The sequence below is a fragment of the Heterodontus francisci genome, chromosome 5 (genome assembly GCF_036365525.1).
Source record: "Heterodontus francisci isolate sHetFra1 chromosome 5, sHetFra1.hap1, whole genome shotgun sequence".
Taxonomy (NCBI): Eukaryota; Metazoa; Chordata; class Chondrichthyes; order Heterodontiformes; family Heterodontidae; genus Heterodontus; species Heterodontus francisci.
In genome coordinates, this window is record NC_090375.1 from 16032606 (window position 1) to 16057548 (window position 24943).

The following is a 24943-nucleotide window of genomic DNA, read 5'->3' on the forward strand; positions in this document are numbered from 1 at the left end:
AGTTCACAATATTTCCAAGTTTTGTGCCATCTGCAAATTTTGAAATTGTGCACTGCACACCCAAGTCTGGGTCATTAATAGCGATCAATGAAAGCAGGGGTCCTATCACCGGGCCCTGGGGAATCCCACTATATTCCATCCTCCAGTCTGAAAATCAGCCGTTCACAACTACTGTTTCCTGTCACGCAGCCAACTTCGTATCCATGCTGCTTGGTCCCTTTTATTCCATGGGCTCTAACTTTGCTGACAAACCTATTATGCAGCACTTTATAAAATGTCTTTTGGAAGTCCGTGTACATCACATCAACCACATTAGCCTCACCAACCCATCTGTTACCTCATCAAAAAACTCAGGCAAGTTAGTTGATCACTATTTGCTCTTTAAATCCATGCTGGTTTTAACTCACATTTGTCTAATTGACTATTAATTTTGTTCCAGATTATCATTTCTAAAAGCTTTACCACCACTAATGTTAAACTGACTGGCTTGTAGTTGCTGGGCTTGTCCTTGCACCCTTTGTTGAGCAAGGGTGTAACATTTGTAATCCTCCAGTCCTCTGGCACCACCCCTATATCTATGGAGGACTGGAAGATGATGGCCAGTGCCTCCAAAATTTCCACCTTTAATTCAGAGTAAAATTTCAAAATTTTCCAATGATACCAAACTAGGAGATGTGGCAGACTGAGGATGATGCAACTCGAGTGCAATAGGACATAGGCTAGCAGAATGGGCAGACAAGTGGCAGATGGAATTTTTTACAGAGATGCATGAGGTGGTGCATTTTAGCAGAAGGGATGGGAAACGGCAATATAGAATAAAATGGCACAGTTCTAAAAGAGTGTAGAGGGACAGAGGGACCCTGGGGGTTTCATGTGTATATGCCAATCTAGTGGTGCGAGACCCCTTGGGGATGAGCGACCATAATATGATAGAATTCTTCATCAAGACGGAGAGTGACGTCGTTGATTCTAAGACAAGGGTCCTGAATCTTTGCTAAGGAAACTACCAAGGTATGAAGCGCGAGTTGGCGATGACAGCTTGGGAAACCTTACTTAAAAGGATGGCGGTGGATAGGCAATGGCAAACATTTAAAGAGCGCATGGATGAACTGCAACAGTTGTTTATCCCTGTCTGGTGCAAAAGTAAAATGGGAAAGGTAGCCAAACCATGGCTTACAAGGGAAATTAGAGATAGCATTAGATCCAAGGAAGAGGCCTATAAATTAGCCAGGAAAAACAACAGACCTGAGGATTGGGAGCAGTTTAGAATTCAGCAAAGGAGGACCAAGGGATTGATTAAGAAGGGGAAAATAGAGTATGAGAGCAAGCTTGCGGGAACATAAAAACTGACTGTAAAAGTTTCTATAGGTACGTGAAGAGAATAATATTGGTGAAGACAAATATAGGTCCCTTACAGTCAGAAACGGGGATTTATTATGGGGAATAAAGAAGTGGCTGACCAACTAAATGCATACTTTGGTTCTGTCTTCACAAAGGAGGACACAAATATCATACCAGAAATGTTGAGGAACACAGGGCTTAGTGAGAGAGAGGAACTGAAAGAAATCAGTATTAGTAGAGAAATGGTGTTGGGGAAATTGGGATTGAAGGCCGATAAATCCCCAGGGCCTGATGGAATGCATCCCAGAGTACTTAAGGAAGTGACCCTAGAAATAGTGGATGCATTGGTGTTCATCTTCCAAGATTCTCTGGACTCTGGAACAGTTCCTACAGATTGGAGGGTAGCTAATGTAACCCCACTATTTAAAAAGGGAGGTAGAGAGAAAACAGGGAATTATAGACCAGTCAGCCTGACGTCGGTAGTGGGGAAAATTCTAGAGTCCATTATCAAAGATTTTATAGCAGAGCACTTGGAGAACACTGGAAGAATCGGGCAGAGTCAGCATGGATTTACAAAAGGGAAATCATGCTTGACAAATCTACTTGAATTCTTCGAGATGTCACTAGTGGAGTTGATGAGGGGGAGCTAGTGGATGTGGTTTATTTGGACTTTCAGAAAGCTTTCGACAAAGTCCCACAGAAGAGATTAGCATGTAAAATAAAGCGCATGGGATTGGCGGTAGTGTATTGCGATGGATAGAAAATTGGTTGGCGGACAGGAAACAGAGTAGGGATAAATGGGTCTTTTTCCGAATGACAGGCAGTAACTAACGGGGTACCGCAGAGATCGGTGCTAGGACCCCAGCTATTCACAATATACATTCATTATTTAGATGAGTGTACTAAATGTAATATCTCCAAATTTACAGATGACGCAAAACTGGGTGGGAGGGTGAGTTGTGAGGAGGATGCAGAGAGGCTTCAGGGTGATTTGGGCAAGTTGAGTGAGTGGGCTGATGCATGGCAGATGCAATATAATGTGGATAAATGTGAGGTTATCCACTTTGGTAGCAAAAACAGGAAGGCAGATTATTATCTGAACGGCTATAAACTGAGAGAGGGGAATATGCAGCGAGACCTGGGTGTCCTCGTACACCAGTCGCTGAAGGTAAGTATGCAGGTGCAACATGCGGTAAAAAAAGGTAAATGGTATGTTGGCCTTCATAGCGAGAGGGTTCAAGTACAGGAGCAGGGATGTCTTGCTGCAATTATATAGGGCCTTGGTGAGGCCACAACTGGAATATTGTGTGCAGCTTTGGTCTCCTTATCTGAGGAAGGATGTTCTTGCAATAGAGGGAGTGCAGCGAAGGTTTACCAGACTGATTCCTGGGATGGCGGGACTGACGTATGAGGAGAGATTGAGTTGGTTAGAGTTATATTTGCTGGAGTTCAGAAGAGTGAGGGGGGATCTCATAGAAACCTATAAAATTCTAACAGGACTTGGCAGGGTAGATGCAGAAAGGATGTTCCCGATGGTGGGGGAGTCCAGAACCAGGGGTCATAGTCTAAGGATACAGGGTAAACCTTTCAGGACTGAGATGAGGAGAAATTTCTTCACCAAGAGAGTGGTGAGCCTGTGGAATTCGCTACCACAAAAAGCAGTTGAGGCCAAAGTATTGAATGTTTTCAAAAAGGAGTTAGATATAGCTCTTGGGTCGAAAGGAATCAAAGGGTATGGGGCAAAAGCCGGAACAGGCTACTGGGTTAGATTATCAGCCATGATAATGAATGGTGGAGCAGGCTCGAAGGGCCAAATGGCCTACTCCTGCTCCTATTTTCTGTGACCTTTGAAGGTGGCAGGACATATTGAGAGAGTAGTTAGAAAAGCACATGGGACCTTGGGCTTCATAAATAGAGGTGTTGAGTACAAAAGCAAGGAAGATATGCTGAACGTCTTTATAAAGCTCTGGTTAGGCCCCATTCAGTTCATTTCTGGTCACACTTCAGGAAGGATGTGAGGATCCTTGAGAGGGTGCAGAGGAGATTTACCAGGAATGAGGGGTTTGAGCTACAAAGTTAGGTTAGAGAAGCTGGGTTTGTTCTCGTTCGAGCAAAGGAGATTGAGAGGAAATTTGGTAAGATTATGACAGGTTTAGATAAGGTAGACAAAGAAAACTGTTCCCAGTAACTGATGGCACAAGGACTAGGGGGCACAGATTTAAGGTTTTGGGCAAAAGATGCAGGGAGGATGTGAGGAAGAACTTTTTTTAACTTAGCAAGTGGTAATGACCTGGAACTCAAGGTTGGTGGAAGTGGGGATGATGAACGATTTCAAAAGGAAATTGGATTGGCACTTGAAGGAAATAAACATGCAGGACTACATGGGTAGAGTGGGGAAAATGAGACTGATTTGGATTGTTTGACAGAGTGCCGGCATTAACTCAATGGGCTGAATGTCCTCCTCTTATGCCATAACGACTCTGACTCAGTGACTTGCCTCCGAGACTGGCTGCTGTTGTAGAAAATTGACTATTTCCGAGGTGGTATATTGGTGTTCTGATATTGAAGATAAGGAAGTTGGCTGGGGCAGAATAAAGGGAACTTTACTTGGTGTCTGGCGCTGCTTATATGATGGGATAAATGTCCCAATCACTGCCCAAATTCACTCATCTTGATTGCAGACATTGCCAAGGGAAATAAGTATTGATTTAAGGGTAATAATGCATGTACAGTTAACTTGAAAATAGAAGTACAGCATCAGTTTCAGTTCCTTTGCTAAATAGCTTTATGTGCAAAGAAATGGAGTAACTTAAATTCACAAAGCACCTTTCATGTCCTTAAGGTGTCCCAAACACTTAGGCTGGACATTGAGAGAGCTTCCCTGCTCTTCTATGAATGTTACTAAAGGCGTTGAGCCACAGATCAGTCATCATCGAATCAGAAGGCAGAACAGGCTCAAGGGGCTGAATGGCCTACTCCTGTTTGTGTTCATGTATTCCTTTGGAATGGAGAAGGGAATTGAAAATAGGTTAAATTATAGTGTTATTTTGGAATGTCCTAAGTTGCTAGTTTGTAATAGGGAAAATATTTATGTCTGACACTAGATCTTATTTTTAGAAAGGATTCACATGCTAAATAGTCCAAGGTGCTAAGTTTGGTCAAATCAATCTTGGCAATCTTTTAACAGCTTTTTAAAGGTGCATATATGTACTTTATAGATGGCACCCAAATCTTAGTGATGGCTGAGTCCACGAATAATGACACCAGTGACTTTGAGTGCCTGTGGCTGGTTTCTACCTTTTGTCCACAATAAAGCTCTTATTTTTGTTTAAAAAGAGAAATACAAAACTAGATGAGAATAACTTGAGCAATACATTAATTACTCCTCCAGCTCTTCATTTGCTAAACTAAATAATTAATTGAATTTGGGCCTAGATGAAGTGGATAGGAAGGACCTATTTCAGTTAGCAGAGAGGTAAATAACCAAGGGAGCCATAGATTTAGAATAATTGGGAGAAGGATTAGAGGGGAATTGAGGAGTAATTTTTTCAGCTGGGGATGGTGGAGAGGTCTGGAACTCACTGCCTGAATGGTAGAGACAGAAACCCTCATCACATTTAAAAACACTTGCATGTACACTTGAGGTGCTGTAACCTGGAGGACTACAGACCAAGAGCTAGAAGGTGGGATTAGACTGTATAGCTCTGTTTCATCCAGCATGGACACGATGGACCAAATGGCCGCCTCTGTGCCGTGAATATTTCTATGTTTGAACATCATGGATTCTGCCAATGGGCAAGTAATTCTGCTAGACTCCTGATAGTCAAGTCAAAGATACTTTTGAGTTTAGAATGACTGATACCAACTGGTCATCTTTAAGTTAAATTTTTCCCCCATGGTTGATTAAAATTGTAGCCAACTGCAATTATCTGAAGTCACTAGTCAAATACTTTGCCAAAATCTTTTCCATTTCCCTTTTTTAAAAAAAAATGATTAAAATGTAACGAAGTTTTTGCCAAAGGCAACAAAAGTTAGTTCATTTGACACTTATTCTCCCCAAGAATCCCCCATCAGTCAACTAAAAATAAAGAATCTAAACAGGTCATCCTTTCTAGTTTGAGCAATTGTCTTTGAAATCTGTTATTTCATGTCAGTTTGATCATGTATAATTTCCTCAACCCTCCCATTTTCAGATACCTCCAGTGAGCCAGCCTCCCAGCCAAGCACCACTGACCATCAATGGGATGCCAACCCAACTCCCAGCTCTATTGATGATGCCTGGTCTGGAATAAGTATGTGATCCTGTTGTGTATTTTTCTATTTGCAAGTGAATCACATGCTGAAATTGGACAAAGTAAACTAGATGTTTGGAGACTAAGAGGATAAAAAGCAATTGAGACTGATAAATCGTCACAACCTGCAGTATATTATAGCTGCCAGATAATCAAAAAAAAAAATAACATTGGCTTCATTAAATCTTGTTACCAAACCAGCAAAATCTCTGAAATACCAACCGTATAATTAAAATATAGACAGTTGCACCATAAGGATCAGTGTGTACACTGTGCTGGTGCCTTCCTTTCTCAGCCAAATCAATAAATTGGAGTAAAAGCAAAATACTGCAGATGCTGAAAATCTGAAATAAAAACAAATGTTGGAAATACTCAGCAGGTCTGGCAGCATCTGTGGAGAGAGAAGCAGAGTTTACGTTTCAGGTCAGTGACCTTTCATCAGAAATGAGTTCTTGTGACTTTTTAAAAAAAAACAAAGTTCAGCATCTGTCCAAGCTTCCAGATGAATCATTGTCCATAATTCAAATATAAATCCTTAAAAACATATTCTAAAAAAAATAAAAGTACTCGTAACATCGCAAATACAAGGCAACATAACTCATTTAAGGTTGGTCGGGATTCATGATCACTATGCAGAGACACATTGAAAGTAAATGTCGGCTTGTATTCTCTGGAATATAGAAGGTTTAAGTGGCAATTTCATTGAAGTTTTTAGGACTTTGAAAAGAATTGATAGGGTAGATAGAGAAAAGAACTTTTCTGCTCGTGGGAGAGTCCAGGGAAAGGAGGCAAGGCCTTAAATTCAGAGTCAGACCATTCAGGAGAGAAGTTAGGAAACACTTCTTCATGCGATAGGTGGTAGAGTGTGTAACTCTCCCACAAAAAGCAGCAGATGCTAGCTAATAAATTTAATTCTGAGATTAATAGATTTTTGCCAGCCTTAGGTATTGAGGGATATGGAGCCAAGGCGGGTGGATGGAATTAGGATACCAATCAAACATGATCTCATTGAATAGTGGAACAGGCTGAATGGCCTCCTCCTGTTCCTGTGCTAGGACTGATTCAAACTATATGGAAATTTTCCACTTGTGCCTATTTTTTTTTTTAAAAAGGGGGCCTTGTGGTCCAGGTCATGAATGTTCAGTCGATGGGAATGCCTTCAACTGGCTGTTGTAACGTGTGAATCTATCATTCCTAGCGTAAATAATTATCATAACATAAGTTTAGGAGGAGTGATAGCCACTCAGCACATCAAAGCTGACCCCTTGATCTTGAAGCAGATTGCTGGTAGAACAGGTCCAAACAAGTTCACTATTGGAGAAAAAAAAATTGCAGGGATATGCCAGGAAGTAGGACTAACTGGATTGCTCTTCAATGGAGCTGGCATAAAGTCGATGGGCTGAATGACCACTTTCTGTGCTATACTGTTCTATGATTGACTGGCTGGAACCTGGATTTTCCAACTAGCGCTAAACTCTTGACTGATGCTATTTCAGGATCAATGCCAAGTTGGGTATCCAATACTTAGATACTAATCCCCATTCATTGTGATTTCATCAATCACTCCCACAGAATGACTTTTTAACACTCGTGTTAAATTTCTTCCTGGCTATCTGATACCTTTATAGGGTTTCTCCAGCCTGATGGCATGTATGCATTCAATCACCTGAAGTGAAATAGCCCCCAGTTATCTTTTCAGAGGTGCCTTTGAACAGCCGACAATTTTAAATGGCCCTAAAGCATATTTAAAAGCTGCTGTTCTGAGGCACATCTAGAACCAGGTCCTTTAAATTAGTGTGCCCTAATTGCAGCCAAGGCAAGTTGCAGTTATAATTGCTGTTTTCCCCAGTGTGGTTATAAATTGTTGTTTACTAGTAAGAGAATTCCCTTCAGGGTTTATTTTAGGGATATGTTCTATGCTGCTCTGCCAATATTAACTCTCAAATTGACGGGAGCTGAAAGCAAATACAGTTTTTAAAAGACGTCTAACCTGTACATCTCCAGTATCTTGTTTTTCTTTTCGGCCTGATTGTGTCTGCCTTTTCATTATTTATATTTCATGTTCTGATTCCTTGTGCATAAATGAAAGGATAAGAAATTTATACTTGGCCTTTATCAAGGATTTTGAATTTGCAGTTTCTGTTTGTTCTGCAGCTGGCTTGATCTAATCCAAGTTAATTCTTATCTGTGCCCTTATTGGCTATCTCCATCTTTGGTTGTGTTTTTTCTATGATAACTTTGTCATTTGCTCTGATCTGTCTGAATCTGTCCCCCTAATTGGCTGTTTTTTTTCTTTTAAAGCTGGATAAGATAAAGACAGATGGAGGGTATCAACAGAAATAGCAATGGTTTCTTTCATCTTTTACATTCTCAGATGGTGGTTAACGCCAGAATTCTGTGCCTGCCTTGTTAAATTTAAGATTCAAGTTAAAATATTCAGTGCAAAACATTTAAAATTAGCATAATTGGTACATGGAATATTTTACCTCATTTTAAATATATGATTGATCACTGATTTGAAGAACCTTAAAGTCCCTAAGATTTGAAATTACTGTCTTTTAGATCTTTGTATTCATATTCTTCATCGTGCAGGCTTAGCAAAAGTCCAAACAAACAGAAATCAAAACTAAGTCAAAGCTGAATTGTTTTAGCAATTGCTCTTTTTGATTTGATTTCCTATTTTGCCCACCATTGTACAGATGGAATCTCGACAGCTGACCCGAGCTCTGACTGGAATGCTCCAACGGAAGAGTGGGGAAATTGGCTGGTGGAGGAACCGGCTTCAACTCCGCAGCCTGAGGATGCTGTTGCACAAACTCAGAAGGTTAGTAGCCCTGCTGTTGTTGCTGTGTTCTTCTACGACCTTCACTTCGCACCACTGAGGGTTATACTCTTAGCACAACAGTGGGAATGCCTGTTGGCAAATGCTCATTTGCGTGCATCTGTATTTTTTGAATTGTATTTCACCACTGTTGGAACTCAAAGAGGAACTTTGCGGCCTTTGCGTCAATACTTTTGCCATAGTGATCCATGCAGGCACGTTTTAAAATCAATTTCTCTTGAACTCTCATTGATTTCCACTTTGCAATGGAGTAACTGCACGCATAGTTATAAGTGTCGGAAAGATCTTGCGCGTACTTTGCTTCTATTTTTATAAGGTACTAATAGTACACAGGGAGTCTTTAAACCGAAGAACTTAGAATTTATAATTTTTTTTTTAAATAACTATAGTGCCTTATTTGCACATTAATGTAGTTTCAAAGCCCATAAGTGAATTTTATATTAAAATTTGTTCAAAGGTTTTTTAAATTTGAGATTTTAGTGCTGGTTTATAAGTAAAATCATAGAATCATTGAAAATTTACAGCACAGGAGGAGGCCATTATGCCTGGGCCGCTGAAAAAAATGTTATTCACCCTAATTCCACTTTCCAGCTCTTGGTTCCGTAGCCTTGTAGGTTGCAGCACTTCAAGTACATATCTGAGTACTTTTTAAATGTTATGAAGGTTTCTGCCTCTGCCATGCTATTTAGGAAGTGAGTCCCAGACCCCCACCACCCTCTGGGTGGAAGAATTTCTGCAACTCCCATCTAATCTTTCTGCCAATTGCTTTAAATCTGTGCCCCCTAGTTGTTGACCTCTCTGCTAAGGGCAATAGGTCCTTCCTATCCTCACTATCTAGGCCCCTCATAATTTTATACACCTCAATTAAATCTCAACCTTCTCTGTTCCAAGGAAAACAAACCCAGACTGTCCAATCTTTCCTCGTAGCTAAAATTATCCATTTATTTGGTCAGGTAACCTAAGATAAATGTGCGATCACATCAAAACTAATGGCTGATTTTTCCCCCCCACCTCCCCACCCCCTCTGGTATGCCCAAGTAGGCCTTGAATTGAATGTTGCAGCATTCTGCTTAGAGGAAGATAAGAGTTTAAAAATAATCCCTGAGGCAGATGGAAAGTGTTGTGAAGACAAAATGGGGGAAGGGGCAATTAATCAGAAAATTCAAGCTGTAAGGAAGGAATAAAGAAATCGAAGGGAAAAATGAGAGCAAGAAGGGCAAATGTATAGTGAAAAACTGGTGGAGGTTGCAAAAGCGAGACTTAAAAAAAAACAAAGGTAATTACAGTAAATAAATAAGTAACGATTCTAAGAAAGCAAATAGAATGAGATGGGAAAATTGTTAGATCTGATGATTTCTGCTCCTTTGTCCTCCTCCCAACCCTCTTCAGAATCAACGTAAGCTGAAGAATTCCACTCACATTGGAAAACTACTGTCTGAATTTTCACCAGATATCACCCTTCCTCCTTTCAACACTAGCAACTCTCTGTACAGAGTCAAGCTGAAGTAGCAAAGCTCTCACATTTGCAGCTGTGCTCAGTGTTACTTTGGAATTCCCAGCTGCGTTAAGTATTGGAGCACTTGAACTTTTTAAAGGACATGAGGGGTGGGGCAGGGCTGTTTCTTCCAAGGAACCACACCCAGTATCTTTCAGTGTTTTGTCACTGAACAGCAGTGCTATTCGCTATCTCTAGCCAGTTGGCTTAATTGTCATATGGATTGTAGACCACTTAAATAAAGAAAATAAATTCATGGTGTTGAGAGATCATGATGAATAAAATATTTATGTATAGATACTTGAGCGTACTTGTTCAGTCTGCGCTAATGTCAGTAATGAGAAATGCTGGAGATACTCAGCAGATATAGCAGCATCTGTGGAGAAAAATGCAGAGTTAACGTTTCAGGTCCAGTGACCTTTCATCAGAACTGGCAAAGGTTAGAAATGTAATAGGCTTTAAGCAAATAAAACAGGGGTGGGGAAAAAGAGAACAAAAGGGAAAGTGTTGATAGGACAGAGGGTCACAGAGAATAACTGACAAAGATTACTGACTAATGTCAGAATATTTCAGTGACAAAGCACTGAAAGATACTGGGTGTGGTTCCTTGGAAGAAACAGCCCTGCCCCACCCCTCATGTCCCCTAAAAAGTTCAAGTGCTCCAATACTTAACGCAGCTGGGAATTCCAAAGTAACACATGGCACATGACAATACTGACTAATGTCAGTATATTTGTGTAACAAATTATGTTAGGAACATGTTAATTATCTTGGGGATTGCAAATCCTGCAGCTGCCTCAAGCACCAAAACACACAGTAAAAAATAATTAAATCATGCTTGAATTATTTTTAGCAACACGATTTTTCCTCTTGCATATGAGAAGCTAGTAAATATGAACAAATAACGAAAATGCAGTTAAGAACATGAGTGAAGGGGTTTAACAGTACTTTCAGTATTCAATGCATCTCTTCAAACCCACCAAAAACATTGGTATTAGTCCTGTGACAGGTGTTTTGATATTTATTTACAGTGTTTTGATCTCTCTTTGCCACAGAGATTTGCTATTTTGGGTTCTTGTATTCAGTGGAGAACTGCTCAGCTGTCATAAGCAGCAAAGTCTGTCGGTGACTGGCACCACAGGGGTAATATGAATTGGTAGCCTTAATGGTTCTAGATGCCATTTGGGAGTGACCTTTGGGATGAGTTGGAGACCTTCAGTAACTACTGATCTCAAGTGGCAACCTCCCAGATGGCACTCGGGGCTAAAAAGGTATCAATTAGCACTGCTTCCCATTGGGACGCTCAATGATATCGGCTAAGGGAATCCTTACTGCCTCTGGAAATATGAAAATAGAGTTCTACAGAAGAATAAATAACAATTTAAAATATCTCCTGTAAAATCGATGTTAAATTGAGGCAAAAAATAAATAAATGGCCAAAAAAAACCAGGGTGATGCGAATTTTTTAAAATTGGTTTGTGATCTGGAATTTACTGTTTAAAAGGGTGGTTACAGCACCTTTTAAAACTGTGTATATATTCACATGGCTGGGGAAGCAGTAAAAGTTCGATGTCCGCTCAACCGCTTCAGCTGGTGCAGCGTAAATGGTTGTGGGAATGGATCTCTCAGGGCAAGAGTTCGTTATGTGGGTGATGGTCTGACTTGGATGGCCACAATTTGAGCTGTTCCTCACGTTCCACTTGTGGAGTAAGTGGTCACATCTTCCCTGGCCCGTCCTCAAGAGATTGAGGGTTGTCCATATTTTCCGTGAGAGATTGAAACCTGGGACATCACTTTTCGGGTCAGTTACCAAGTTACAGTTGGTGACGTTTGCAGTCAACCAGGAGGTGCGCCATTGAGAGCTAGGACTGTCGTCGGTTTGTAGTGTGTGAAGTGTGTTCCAGTGGGGGCTACAAGATTTCAGGTGAGTACGTGGGGGTTTTTTTGCAGACCTGTATCAATGGGAGTGCTTCGTTAGCTGTCAGCTGGTTGTGTTCTTTGAGGAGAATTGGATCTTGACTTAAAAGGTAAAAATTTACAGGGCTATGAGGAAAAAGCATGGGCAATGGGACTAATTAGATCGGTCCTTCAAAGAGCTAGCATAGGCATGATGGGCCAAATGATTACCGAAGCGGTACGATTCTATACGAAAGCCTGGCTACCGACCCGACTACGTGTCGGGGTCGGGTCTATATTCCGAGTCCAGCATTCAGACTCGGGTCAGGCTGGGCACTGCTTCCGGGAGGTCACGGGATCAGGCTTACCCATGATTTCCCCACAACTCCATCTGCAGGGATAACCTGCTGCCGGAACAGATGAAGGATATTTGGGTCGGGTCGGGTGCGAAAAAAATTAAAGGGCTTGGGTCGGGTTCGGGTTGGCTGTGGTCTGGTCAGGTTTTAATTTTATACCCGAGTCAGGCTTTATTCTATTCAAGATAAAGTGATGAAGTGTGAATTTGAAGTAATGCATGCAAGATTCGAATCAGTTTATTAATCTGTAAGTGTAAGGAAAGCTTTGATTCCAGGATGGAGCGTAACGTTTTCACTTCTGTTGTATGTATCTTCAGTCCTGATCTGCAAATAAAATAGTCCTCCCACGTGGCCTGAGGAAGAGGTTTGCAGATTTACAGAGGAATGAATTGTAGTGTTGAAGTTGTAGAATGTTTTAAGAACTGGCGTATTCCTTTTGTAGCTGTCCGATGACGATAAAGAGAAAGTGGACTCGGGTTTGCAAGGTTCTGCAGCCAGCAAATCGAAGAAGAAGAAAAAGAAGAAGAAGAAGGGCGAAGATGCCACTACTCCTGCTCAAGTAAGCACATCTGCCTTATTCAGAGAAATATAACGACCACAGTGGGCGGCACAGTGGCGCAGTGGTTAGCACCGCAGCCTCACAGCTCCAGCGACTCTGGTTTGGTTCTGGGTACTGCCTGTGTGGAGTTTGCAAGTTCTCCCTGTGACTGCGTGGGTTTCCGCCAGTTTCCTCCCACAGCCAAAGACTTGCAGGTTGATGGGTAAATTGGCCATTGTAAATTGCCCCTAGTGTAGGTAGGTGGTAAGAGAATGGTGGGGATGTGGTAGGGAATATGGGATTAATGTAGGATTAGTATAAATGGGTGGTGGTTGGTCAGCACAGACTCTATGGGCCGAAGGGCCTGTTTCAGTGCTGTATCTCTCTATGACTATGACTCTATGACCAGGCTACAGTCTCATGGGGAGGGGGTGGCGCAGTGGTAATTACTGGACCAGTAATTCAGAGCCCAGGGCTAATGCTCTGGGGACATGAATTCGAATCCCACCACAGTAAATGGTGAAATTTGAATTCAGTTAATAAAAAATCTGGAATTAAGAAAATACCTAGTCTAATGATGACCATAAAACCATTGTTGATTGTTGTAAAAGCCCATCTGGTTCACTAATGTCCTTTAGGGAAGGAAATCTGCCGTCCTTACCTGGTCTGGTCTACTCTTAAAATGCCATTCGGTTTAAGAACAAATTAGGGATGGGCAACAAATGCTGGCCTAGCCAGCTATGCCACATCCCACGAAATGAATAATAAAAAAATGTTGTGGGGGGGGTGGGGGGGTGGCGGTGCTATGGTTGAGACAGTAATACTACAAAGAAAACGAAAGCAGATATGGAAAATTTTGAGTGTTTTGAATAGAGTTAATAAGGAGAAATGCATTGCCTGAAAGGATGGTGGAAGCAGATTCAGTAGTATCTTTCAAAAGGGAACTGGATAAATATTTTTGAAGGGGAAAGAGCAGTGGCAGTCGAACTAATTGGATAGCTCTTTTCAAAGAGCCACTACGGGCACGATGGGCAAAATGGCCTCCTTATGTACCATGATTCTTGAAATGACTCCAGTAATGGTCTGTCTGGTTGAGAGGAGAGCTTACCAAGTGGCGAGCTGATTATGGTAATGATAGAAGTTGTGTTAGGAACATTGGAATAGGAGTAGGCCATTCAGCCCATCGAGCCTGCTCCCCCATTCAGTTAGATCATGGCTGATCTTCAACCTCAACGCCACTTTCCTGCGCTATCCTGTCTCCAGAAATCTATCAATTTCTGTCTTGAACTTGCCAAGTGATTGAGCTTCCACAGCCCTCTGGGGTAGAGATTTCCAAGATTTACCATCCTCTATGTGAAGAAATTCCTCCTCATCTCAATCTTAAATGGTCTACACTGATTTCTGAGACTATGTCCCCTGGTCACCAGCCAGGGAAACATCCTATCTACATTCACCCTGTCACACCCTGTAAGAATTTAAGTTTCAATGAGATCACCTCTTATTCTTCGAAACTCAAGAGAATACAGACCCAGTTTCCTCAATATCTCCTCATAAGACAATCCCACCATCCCAGAGATTAGTCTGGTGAACCTCCGTTGCACTCCTTCTGTGGTAAGTATATCCTCCTTTAGATAAGGAGACCAAAAAAACTGCGCACCATACTCCAGGTGCGGTCTCACCAAGGCTCTGTACAATTGCAGCAAAACATCTTTACTCCGGTACTCAAACCCCATTGCAATGAAGGCCAGCTTACCATTTGTCTTCCTAATTGCTAGCTTTTAGCGATTCATGAACAAGGGCACCCAAGTCCCACTGGACACCAAAACTTCCCAACCCCTCTCCATTTAAGAAATAATCTTTGTTTTTTTTTCTACCTAAGTGGATCACTTCATACTCGTTCACATTATATTCCATCTGCCACTTTCTTGCCCATTCGCTTAGCCTGTCTAAGTCTGTTTGAAGCCGCCTTACATTTTCCTCTCAACTTATATTCCCACCTAATTTTATGTCATCAAATTTGGAAATATAATTGGTCCCCACATCCAGATCATTTATATAGATGGTGAACAGCTGTGGCCTCAGCACTGATCGTTGCGTTACCCCACTAGTAACAGCCTGCCGTCCTTAGAATTACCCGTTTATTCCTACTCTTTGCTTTCTGCCTGTTAACCAATTCTCAATCCATTGCAGTATATTATCCCCAATCCGATGTGCTCCAATTTTGTTTAATAACCTCCTCTGTTGGAACTCATCAAAAGCCATTTGAAAATCCAAAAACACCATATCCACAGGATCTCCTTTATCTATGCAACAAGTAACATCCTCAGAAAATTCCAGCAGGTTTGTCAAGCATGACCTCCCTTTCATAAATCCATGCTGACTCTGCCCAGTCCTACCATTATTTTCTAAGTATCCAGTTATCACATCCTTTATAATAGATTCTAACATTTTCCCCACTACTGACATCAAACTAACAGGTTTGTAGTTCTCTGTTATCCCTGTTCCTCCCTTGTTAAATAGTGGGGTTACATTTGCTACATTCCAGTCTGCAGGAACCTTTCCAGAATCTATAGAATTTTGAAAGATAACAATCAATGTATCCACTGTCTTTCTGGCCACCTCCGTCAATACTGTGGGATGTAGCTCATCTGGTCCAGGGGACTTATCAACCTTCAATCCAGTTAATTTTTCAAGTAGGTGCTCCGGTACAGCCAAAGACTTGCAGGTTGATAGGTAAATTGGCCATTGTAAATTGCCCCTAGTGTAGGTATGTGGTAGGGAATATGGGATTAATGTAGGATTAGTATAAATGTGTGGTTGTCGGCACAGACTTGGTGGGCCGAAGGGCCTGTTTCAGTGCTGTATGACTCTAGGATTCTATCTCTTCACTAATACTAATTCCTTTCAGTTCCTCAGTTTCACAAGTCCATTGGTTGCCTAGTATTTCTGGGAGATTTTCTGTATCATCTTCCGTGAAGACAGACACAAAGTAATTGTTTAGTTTCTCAGCCATTTCCCTGTTCTCCATTATAAATTCTCCTGTCTCCATATTTGTCCTTGCAAATCTTTTCCTTTTCACATTCCGAAAGAAGCTTTTACAGTCCACCTTTGTGTTTATCACTAGCTTGCATTCATTTTCTTTTTTTCCCCTTTCTTTATCAATTTCTTGGTGTTGGTGGAGGTTGTACAGATAGCAAAGAGCAGAAGAGGCATCAAGTTTTGAATGTGTGCAGAGTTACCAGTTGTGGTGGTGTACAAATTTCAACATGCCATCCAAACAGTCTGGAAGCAGAAAGTATGTTGGCTTTTAACTGGAAGCAATAGTTTTGTTCCAGGTGAGAAAGGAACTGGAAGATGTTGGCTAGAATGTTCCCGAGTAAGATGAACAGCCACAGGAAAATGGAAGGGCTAAATACAATCGATACAGGAAATTTGAAATATAAACAGAAAATGCTGGAAATGCTCAGCAGGACAAAGTAGCCTGCTTGATTGGCACGCCATCCACCACCTTCAACATTCACTCCCTTCACTGTTGACACACAGTGACAGCAGTGTGTACCATGTACAAGATGCACTGCAGCAATGCACCAAGGCTCCTTTGACAGCACCTCTACCACCTAGAAGGCCAAGGGCAGCAGATGCATGGGAACACCACCACCTGCAAGTTCCCCTCCAAATCTGACTTGGAACTATATCGTCGTTCCTTCACTGTCGCTGGGTCAAAATCCTGGAACTCCCTTCCTAACAACACTGTGGGTGTACCTACACCCCAAGGACTACAGCGGTTCACGAAGGCGGCTCACCACCATCTTCTCAAGGGCAATTAGGGATGTTTAGTTTAGTTTAGTTTAGAGATACAGCACTGAAACAGGCCCTTCGGCCCACCGAGTCTGTGCCGACCATCAACCACCCATTTATACTAATCCTACACTAATTCCATATTCCTACCACATCCCCACCTGTCCCCTATATTTCCCAACCACCTACCTGTACTGGGGGCAATTTATAATGGCCAATTTACCTATCAACCTGCAAGTCTTTGGCATGTGGGAGGAAACCGGAGCACCCGGAGAAAACCCACGCAGACACAGGGAGAACTTGCAAACTCCACACAGGCAGTACCCAGAATTGAACCTGGGTTGCTGGAGCTGTGAGGCTGCGGTGCTAACCACTGCGCCACTGGCCTTGCCAGCAATGCTGACATCCCATGACCGAATTTTTTAAAAAAAGTCTGGCAGCATCTGTGGAGAAGGAAACATAATGCTTCAGGTCAATGACCCTTCATCAGTACTGGAAAAAGTTAGAGACATAACTGGTTTTAAGCAAGTACAGAAGCAGGGAAGGGGGGGAAGAACAAAGGGGAAGGTTTTTGATGGGGTTGAAGGGAGGAGGGATTAAATGACAAAAGAGATGGCGATGCAAGACCCTTGTGCCATATATCCTTTTGTCATTTAATCCCTTCTGCCTTCCATCCTATCACAGAGCTTCCCTTTCGGTTCTTTCCTCCGCTCCCCCTTTCCCATCTTCTGTACTTGCTTAAAACCAGTTACGTCTCTAACCTTTTTCCAGTTCTGATGAAAGGTCATCAACTTTAAATGATGACTCTTTTTCCTTCTCCATGGATGCTACCAGACCTGCACAGGAACATGGAGGTGGTTTCAAAATGAGGTGTGAATGCACTAACCACGTCATAACACTGAGATGTTATGGGAAAGTGCTGAGAGTGATTATCTGGAGCTTGGATTCATAAGTGCTATCAATAATTTGCAGATGATGCAAAGTTAATCGAGGTGGCAGACTGCAAAGTTGAACAGGAATAACCACAGGGTAGTTTGAATGTACTTGGGAATTGGGATGACAGGTGGCAGATAAATTCAATGCCGTCATGTAAATTGTTACACATTGGGGACAAAAATGCAGCAGGCGACTGCTACAAGGAAAGAAAATGTGCATGGAAGATGAGAGATCTGAGGTATCCCCTAACAACTTAAAGCTATCACAACAATGCTCGATGAGTAAAGCAAATCTGATGTTGGGATACATTAATTAAAAAGTCATTATTGACCCATAATTAAGATGTAATCCTGCAACTTTATCAGCCATTGATGCAGCTGCACCTCAAATACTGTGTACCGTTCTGCAGGACAGGAAGGATATTGCAGCTACTAAAAGGATGCAGAAAAGGGCAAACAAAATGGTTGAGGGGCTGTATGGATTGGATTATAATGAGCAATTGTGTAAATTTGGCATGTCCTCACTGGAAAAGAGAGGCTGAAAGGTGACTTTAGGAGTCTGAGGGAACCAGATAATGTGGACTGTCATCAGCTATTTCACCTCTACCAGAACAGTAGAACCGGAGGACGCGGCCTGCGCCTCAAGGGGGGTGAACTCAGATTTAATCTGAGGAAATATTGTTTCAGTGAGTGCGTGGTAACCTATGAAACAGGCGCCCGAGGGAGAGGTTGGAAGCAGATAATATTGATTCATTCAAATGCAAAACATATTGGCTTGTTTCAGAAAAAATGTATTTTGGGATGCAGTACATGAGTGATTTTGAGATGTGGTATATAGTAAGTATAGCACGCATGAGAGGAACTGCTGAAATGCTCCCAAAACTGGAGGTTTTTGTTGTCTCATATCTGGGTCTGTGGACTAATTGATGGCGATTGATTGCCATGATTAGTCAATAACTCCATTATTGCTGTAGGACGTGACCACCTGGATGGTAGAAGACAAACTGGATGTGCTTGGGTCCTTTTTCATCTGGCAACTCCTAAGTGTAAAACTCCACTGTGGAGATATGGTACATAATTTTAACCTAACTCACCAGACAGGAAACCCGTGTGATCAGGTGGAGCACCAGTTTTACATCCCATTGACTTCAGTGGAGAGTAAAATTGGGCTGTGTAAAATCAGCATTGCACCCGATCCTGTCAGTTTCCCGGTGGGCAAGTTAGATTAAAATTACCTCCATGGTGTCTGGGAGTAACTTGAAAGAACTTGACTACTAAAAGAGATGATTGAGTGGGAGACTTGTCTAGTGATTGAAAGGAAAAGTTTGAAGATTGAAGTCCTGTAATAAAGCAGAGAGTGGGAAATAAACAGTTAATGTGCCTGAAGGTTAAGCACAGCCAGGAGCCGAGTAACAGAATGTCTATTCTTACTGGGACCTTGGTTGTCATAAGTGAGCTGGCTACTGAAAGAAAACAGGGGGAACTCACAGCTTCTGAAAGATTGCGTTCATAGGAGGGAGAGCACAGAAGGATGAGGACTGAATAAAGGAGGCATTGACAGTGTGGGGGTGGATGTGGTTAGAGATGATTGTATACCTGGCAATTTGTATGCCAGGCAAAGAGAGCTGTCAGCAAGGGTTGCCGAGATGCATAGCTTTAGCTATGTATGTTGTTGACAGACTGTGGAGAAGCAGACACGTATTGTGACATGTGCAACAGAGAATATTGGAGGCTCGTGTGCAGAGAATGTTTCTGTACAGTTCCAAGAGCTGGATTCTGACAAAAGTGCAGATGATGATTCTGGATACTTTTGAAATGCCTGGTACAAGTAGGATGTTGGATATCCTCCAGCCCCATAACCCTCAAATATCTGTACTTCTCTAATTCTGGCCTCTTCAGCATCCCTGATTTTAATCACTTCACCATTGGTGGCCATGCCTTCAGCTGCCTGGGCCTGGAGCTCTGGGATTCCCTCCCTAAACCTCTCCAACTCCTTTTCTCTCGCTCCTTCTTTAAGACACTTCTTAAAACCAACTGACTAAGCTTTTGGTCACTTACCCTAACATCTTCTTAACTGGCTCGGTGTCAAATTTTGTGTTAGAGTGCTCCAGTGAAACACTTTGGGATGTTTGATTACAGTAAAGGTGCTTTATATATGCACGTTGTTGGTGAGTTGCAAGGGCCAAAATAACCAGCACTAGTGTTGGAAGGAGGGGTTTGCATGCAGTTGTCATTAAAAGATTTAAATGGACAGGATATGTTGGCCATATGATGCCCTCCAAAGGTAATGGAATGGCTTTGCATGGGGAAAAGACCAAGTGGAAAACCAGAGCTAATAGTGTACATTGGAAGAGATGAATGAAAAATCATATGTTCAGACAGCTGCAGAAACTGATTTGTGGGGAGGGGTGTGGTGTGTGATGTCTTGCGACACCATCCAGCTTGGTTGTAATTCGTAACTTTGGATTTAGTTGAAAGTATTGGCTTTACTCAAGCATTGGAGAAGGAAAAGGTGTTCACTGCAAATTTCAGACTTGTTCAAAGCTTGATGTGATGCATAATGAAACTGTCTTGTATCAATGGACAGTGGCCTTGTTTTATTTTTAAACCTTTTGCATTGTGTCATGGTACAATATGTGGTTACACTCGGTTGGATCGGTCCTTGGGTTGAATTGATCACAGAAATTGCAATTAAATTTAATTTATATCTCAACATTTTGTTTCATAGCTTTTAACACTGCACATACTGGAATTCTGTGGGTTTGCATACAGTAGCTGCTTGCTTGGCCATAGTACAATCCCGATAACAATGAGATTTGATTCCGTCCCTGACATAACAAGGAGCCTGCCATTGCCACTACTGCAAGCACTACCCTCAACCTTTTTAGCTTACAGGATGTTGTGGATCCAGTACAGATATTTTATTTTATATTCAGAATGATCTCCCTAGCTGCCCCAATTACTGACGATTCCAAGCTTTTTTTGGCACCAGAAAAATTAAATTAAACATAAGTAAATTGGAAATTCTGGGCTAAAAAATGTAATCAGATAATTTGAATTGAATGAACAATGTAATGGGTAAATACACCAATACTGTATGTCAGTTTAGCTGAGTGTTAGCACTTTTAACCCTCAGAAGATTGTGTGGTCAAACCCCATTCCAGAACTTGAGCACGTATCTAAGCTGATACTGCAGTGAGTAACTCGCCAAAGCCTGTCCACCACCTACAATGAACAGTCAGGAATATGGCGCAATACAAAATAAAAACAGTGCTGGAAATATTCATCAGGTCTGGCAGCATCTTTGGAGAGAGAAAGACAGTTCACATTTCAGGTCTGTGACCTTTCATCAGGACTGGCAAAGGTTAGAAATGTAATAGGCTTTGAGCAAGTGAAGGGGGGATAGTGCGGAGAAGAACCAAAACGAAGGTCTGTGATAGGGTAGCGGGCAGCAGAAATTAAATGACAGAGATGTCATGGAACAAAAGGCCAAAAGAGTGTTAACAGTTATAGTAAAAGACAAGGCATTAGTCCAGAGAGCATGTTATTGGTAGAATAATGAAAATCTCTGTCCGAAAGCAAAAACATGAAAAATAAGTTTCACAGGCACATGGGTAAAAATAAAATAAATAAAAAATGGCAGTCATGCTCTGAAATTGTTGAACTCTATGTTGAGTCCAGAAGGCTGTAGAGTGCCTAATCGAAAGATGAGGTGCTGTTCCTCGAACTTGCATTGAGCTTCACTGGAACACTGCAGCAGGCCAAGGACAGAAATGTGGGTATGAGAGCAGGGTGGTGAATTAAAATGGAAAGCAACTGGAAGCTCAGGGTCATGCTTGTAGACTGAGCGGAGGTGTTCTGCAATGCAGTACTGTCCACATGCCTGGAAGAGTGCAGCTCCAACAATACTAGAGAGGTTTGATTGGCACCACATCCACCGCCTTAAAGATCCATCCCTTCTACCACTGGTGCAGCCTGGCTGCAGTGTGTACCATCTACAAGATGTACTGCAGCAAATTGACAATGCCCCTTTGACCGCATCTTGCAAACCTGTACCATCTAGAAAAATAAGGGCAGAATGTGCTTGAGGACGCCACTACCTGCAGGTTCCCCTCCAAGTCTCTCTCTCCATCCTGATTTGGAACTATATCGCTTTTCCTTCATGTCACTGGGTCAAAATCCTGGAGCTGCCTCTGTAACAGCACTGTGGGTGCACCTGCACCACATCAACTGCAGCAAATCAAGGCGGCAGCTCACCACCACCACCACCTTCTCGAATCTCATTAGGATGGGCACTAAATGGCCTTGCCAGTGACGCCCTTCCATCCCAGCCCATGAACAAATAAAAAATAAACTTCCTTGCAGCACTGAGAGGTGGCAGCTTTTAAGCCGCAGCCCCATCTCCCCCTTCAGCTGGATGTAAAAGATCCGGTGGCACTCAAATGAAGAGGGGCAGGAAACCTTCTGGTGTCCTGACCAACATTCATCCTTCAATCAGAACCATCAAAAACCAGCTTAACTGGCCATTCAGTTATTGTTTGTGGGATCTTCCTGTGCATAAATTGGCAGCCAGGCTTGGTTACCTAAAAAGAATTTGCACATGCCTGTGAAGCGAATTTGGGTTATCCTGATGACAAGAGCAGCAGGTCTCTACTGAGAAGGTAAGGATGAATTCAGGTCCATGTCGAATTAATTGATCTATCAGCCAGGGAGGTAGTAGGGATGCTGCAGTCTGTTCCTCCCGAGCAGTGGGGATGCTGCAGTCAGTCTCTGTTCCTTTCTAGCTTGGGTGTACTTGCAGGTTGCTGGCAAACCACTGTGTGAAGGTTGAACAGGGGAGTGAAATCAAGTTTGGCTGTGGTTCTTTCACAGTTGAATGGCCCATCATCAGTGTACTGAAATATGATTGGTCACCTTGGTACCCTGAGTTATCTGGCATATACAGAACCCTACCCTCAGTAGAGGAGGGAAGCAAAATTAGCAGGTGAAGTCAGGAGGTGTTGGGAGAGAAATGGAATGAGGTGAAACTGATGCTAACGGGGCAATGCTCAAATATGTGCAGGGTTTAGAGTGCCAAAGCAAGCAACTTTCTGCATCACTAACCTCCATTGTTATAAAAAAAATTAAGGAATTCTTACCTTGGGTTTTAAGTACATTACAATGTAAAATGTTTTCTAAATTTATAAAGGAGACTGAAGAGCAGGAGAAGGAACCCATTATTGGAGATCAGGAGCAGCTTGTTGTACAAGACCAGCCTGAAAAGGAGACTGCTCCACCTGTTGAAACAATATGCACTAGTGAACCAACTGAGGTAAGAATTAGAATGTCACAGAATGTCAATGTTTAATAAATGGCGGACTCAAAAGTTAGAGGGCATAGGAGCTGGAGTAGGCCGTTCAGCCGCTCAATCCTGTTCTGCCACTCAGTGAGATCATGTATTTATCTATGACTTAGATGATGGCATCGAAAGCCTCACATCCAAATTTGCTAACGCCACAAATTATGTATTGGAAGCTTAAAGTTACAATGGTAGATTATGTGAATGGGCAAAACTGTGACAAATGGGCAAATGTGGCAATGTAGACAAATGTTTGGTCATCCGCTTTAGACCTACATAGGAGAGAACAAGGTACTTCCTCAATGATGAAAAGCTAGAAACAACAGAGATCCGAAGAGACTTTGAAGTCCAGGTTACAAGGATCATTAAAATACCATGAACTGGTACAGAAAATAATCCAAAAAAGCTAAAGGAATGCTGGCCTTTATGTCTAGAGGACTAGACAACAGGGGTGGATAGAAATCATGCCTCAGCTATACAAAGTCATGATTAGACCACATCGGGAGTACTGTGAGCAGTTCTGGGCACCACATCTTCGGGGAGGTGGTGGCACAGTGGTAATGTCACTGGACTAGTAATTCAGAGGCTCAAGTTAATGCGCTGGGGACATGAATTTGAATCCTATCATGGCAGATGGTGAAATTTGAATTCAATTAATAAATCTGGAATTAAAAAGCTAGTCTAATGTTGACCATGAAACTAATATCCTTACCTGGTCTGGCCTACATGTGACTCCAGACTCTAAGCACTGTAGTTGACTCTTAAATGCCCTCTGAAATGGCCTAGCATACCACTAAAGTGTATCAAACCACTACAAAGTCTAAGAAAAGGAATTAAACTGGATGAACCACCCGGCATTGACCTAGGCACTGGAAACAACAACGGCAAACCCAGCCCTGTCAACCTTGCAAAGTCCTCCTTACCAACATGAGAGAGTTTGTGCCAAAATTGGGAGAGCTGTCCCACAGACTAGACAAGCAACAGCCTGACATAGTCATACTCACGGAATCATACCTTACAGACAATGTCCCAGACACTGCCATTACCATCCCCGATTATGTCCTGTCCCAATGTCAGGGCAGACCCAGCAGAGGTGGTGGCACAGTGGTATACAGTCATGAGGGAGTTGCCCTGGAAATCCTCAACATTGACTGCAGACCCCGTGAAGTCTCATCAGGTCAAACACGGGCAAGGAAACCTCCTGCTGATTACTACCTACTGCTCCCCACACCCCGGCTGATGAACCAGTGCTGCTTCTTGTTGAGCAACAGTTGGAAGAAGCACTGAGGGTAGCAAGGGAACAAAATGTACACTGGGTAGGAGACTTCAATATCCATCACCAAGAGTATCTTGGTAGCACCACTGCTGGCTGAGCTGGCCGAGTCCTAAAGGACATAGCTGCGAGACTGGGTATGCGGCAGGTGGTGAGGGAGTCAACAAGAGGGGAAAAACCTACTTGACCTCGTCCTCACCAGTCTACCTGTCGCAGATGCGTCTGTCCATGACAGTATTGGTAGGAGTGACCACCGTGCAGTCCTTATGGAGATGTAGTCCTGTTTTCACATTGAGTGTACCCACCATTGTGTTGTGTGGCACTACCACCGTGCTAAATGGGATGGATGTCGAGCAGTTCTAGCAGCTCAATGCTGGGCATCCATGAGGCGCAGTGGGCCATCAGCAGCAGCAGCAGAATAGTATTCAACCAATCCATAACCTCATGGCACAGCATATCCCCCACTGTACCATTACCATCAAGCCGGGGCACTAACCCTGGTCCAGGAGCAGCACCAGGCATACCTAAAAATGAGGCGTTAGTCTGATGAAGCTACAACACAGGACTACTTGTATGCCAAACAGCGGAAGCAGCATGCGATAGGCAGGGCTAAACGATCCCAAAACCAAGGGATCAGATCTAAGCTCTGCAGTCTGGCCGCATCCAGTTGTGAATAGGGTGGACAATTAAACAACTGACAGGAAGAGGTGGCTCCACAAATATCCCCATCCTCAATGATGGGAGAGCCCAGCATGTCAGTGCTAAAGATGAGGCTGAAGCATTCGCATTCATCTTCAGACACAAGTGCTGAGTGGATGATCCATCACGGCCTCCTTCTG

The 24943-nt window shown here is 42.6% G+C and overlaps 1 protein-coding gene across 3 annotated transcripts in view; it reads left to right on the forward strand.

The window, feature by feature from the left end:
• Positions 1–24943, forward strand: part of LOC137369747 (protein LYRIC-like) — a 95943-nt gene that overhangs the window by 59336 nt on the left and 11664 nt on the right. For 2 of the 3 annotated variants that reach the window (XM_068031141.1, XM_068031143.1), the window contains 4 exons: positions 5535–5633; positions 8333–8457; positions 12665–12781; positions 22682–22804. In XM_068031141.1, coding sequence (XP_067887242.1) covers positions 5535–5633; positions 8333–8457; positions 12665–12781; positions 22682–22804 — 464 coding nt within the window. The remainder of the gene's footprint in view (positions 1–5534; positions 5634–8332; positions 8458–12664; positions 12782–22681; positions 22805–24943) is intronic. The other variant, XM_068031144.1, reaches the window with a different exon arrangement.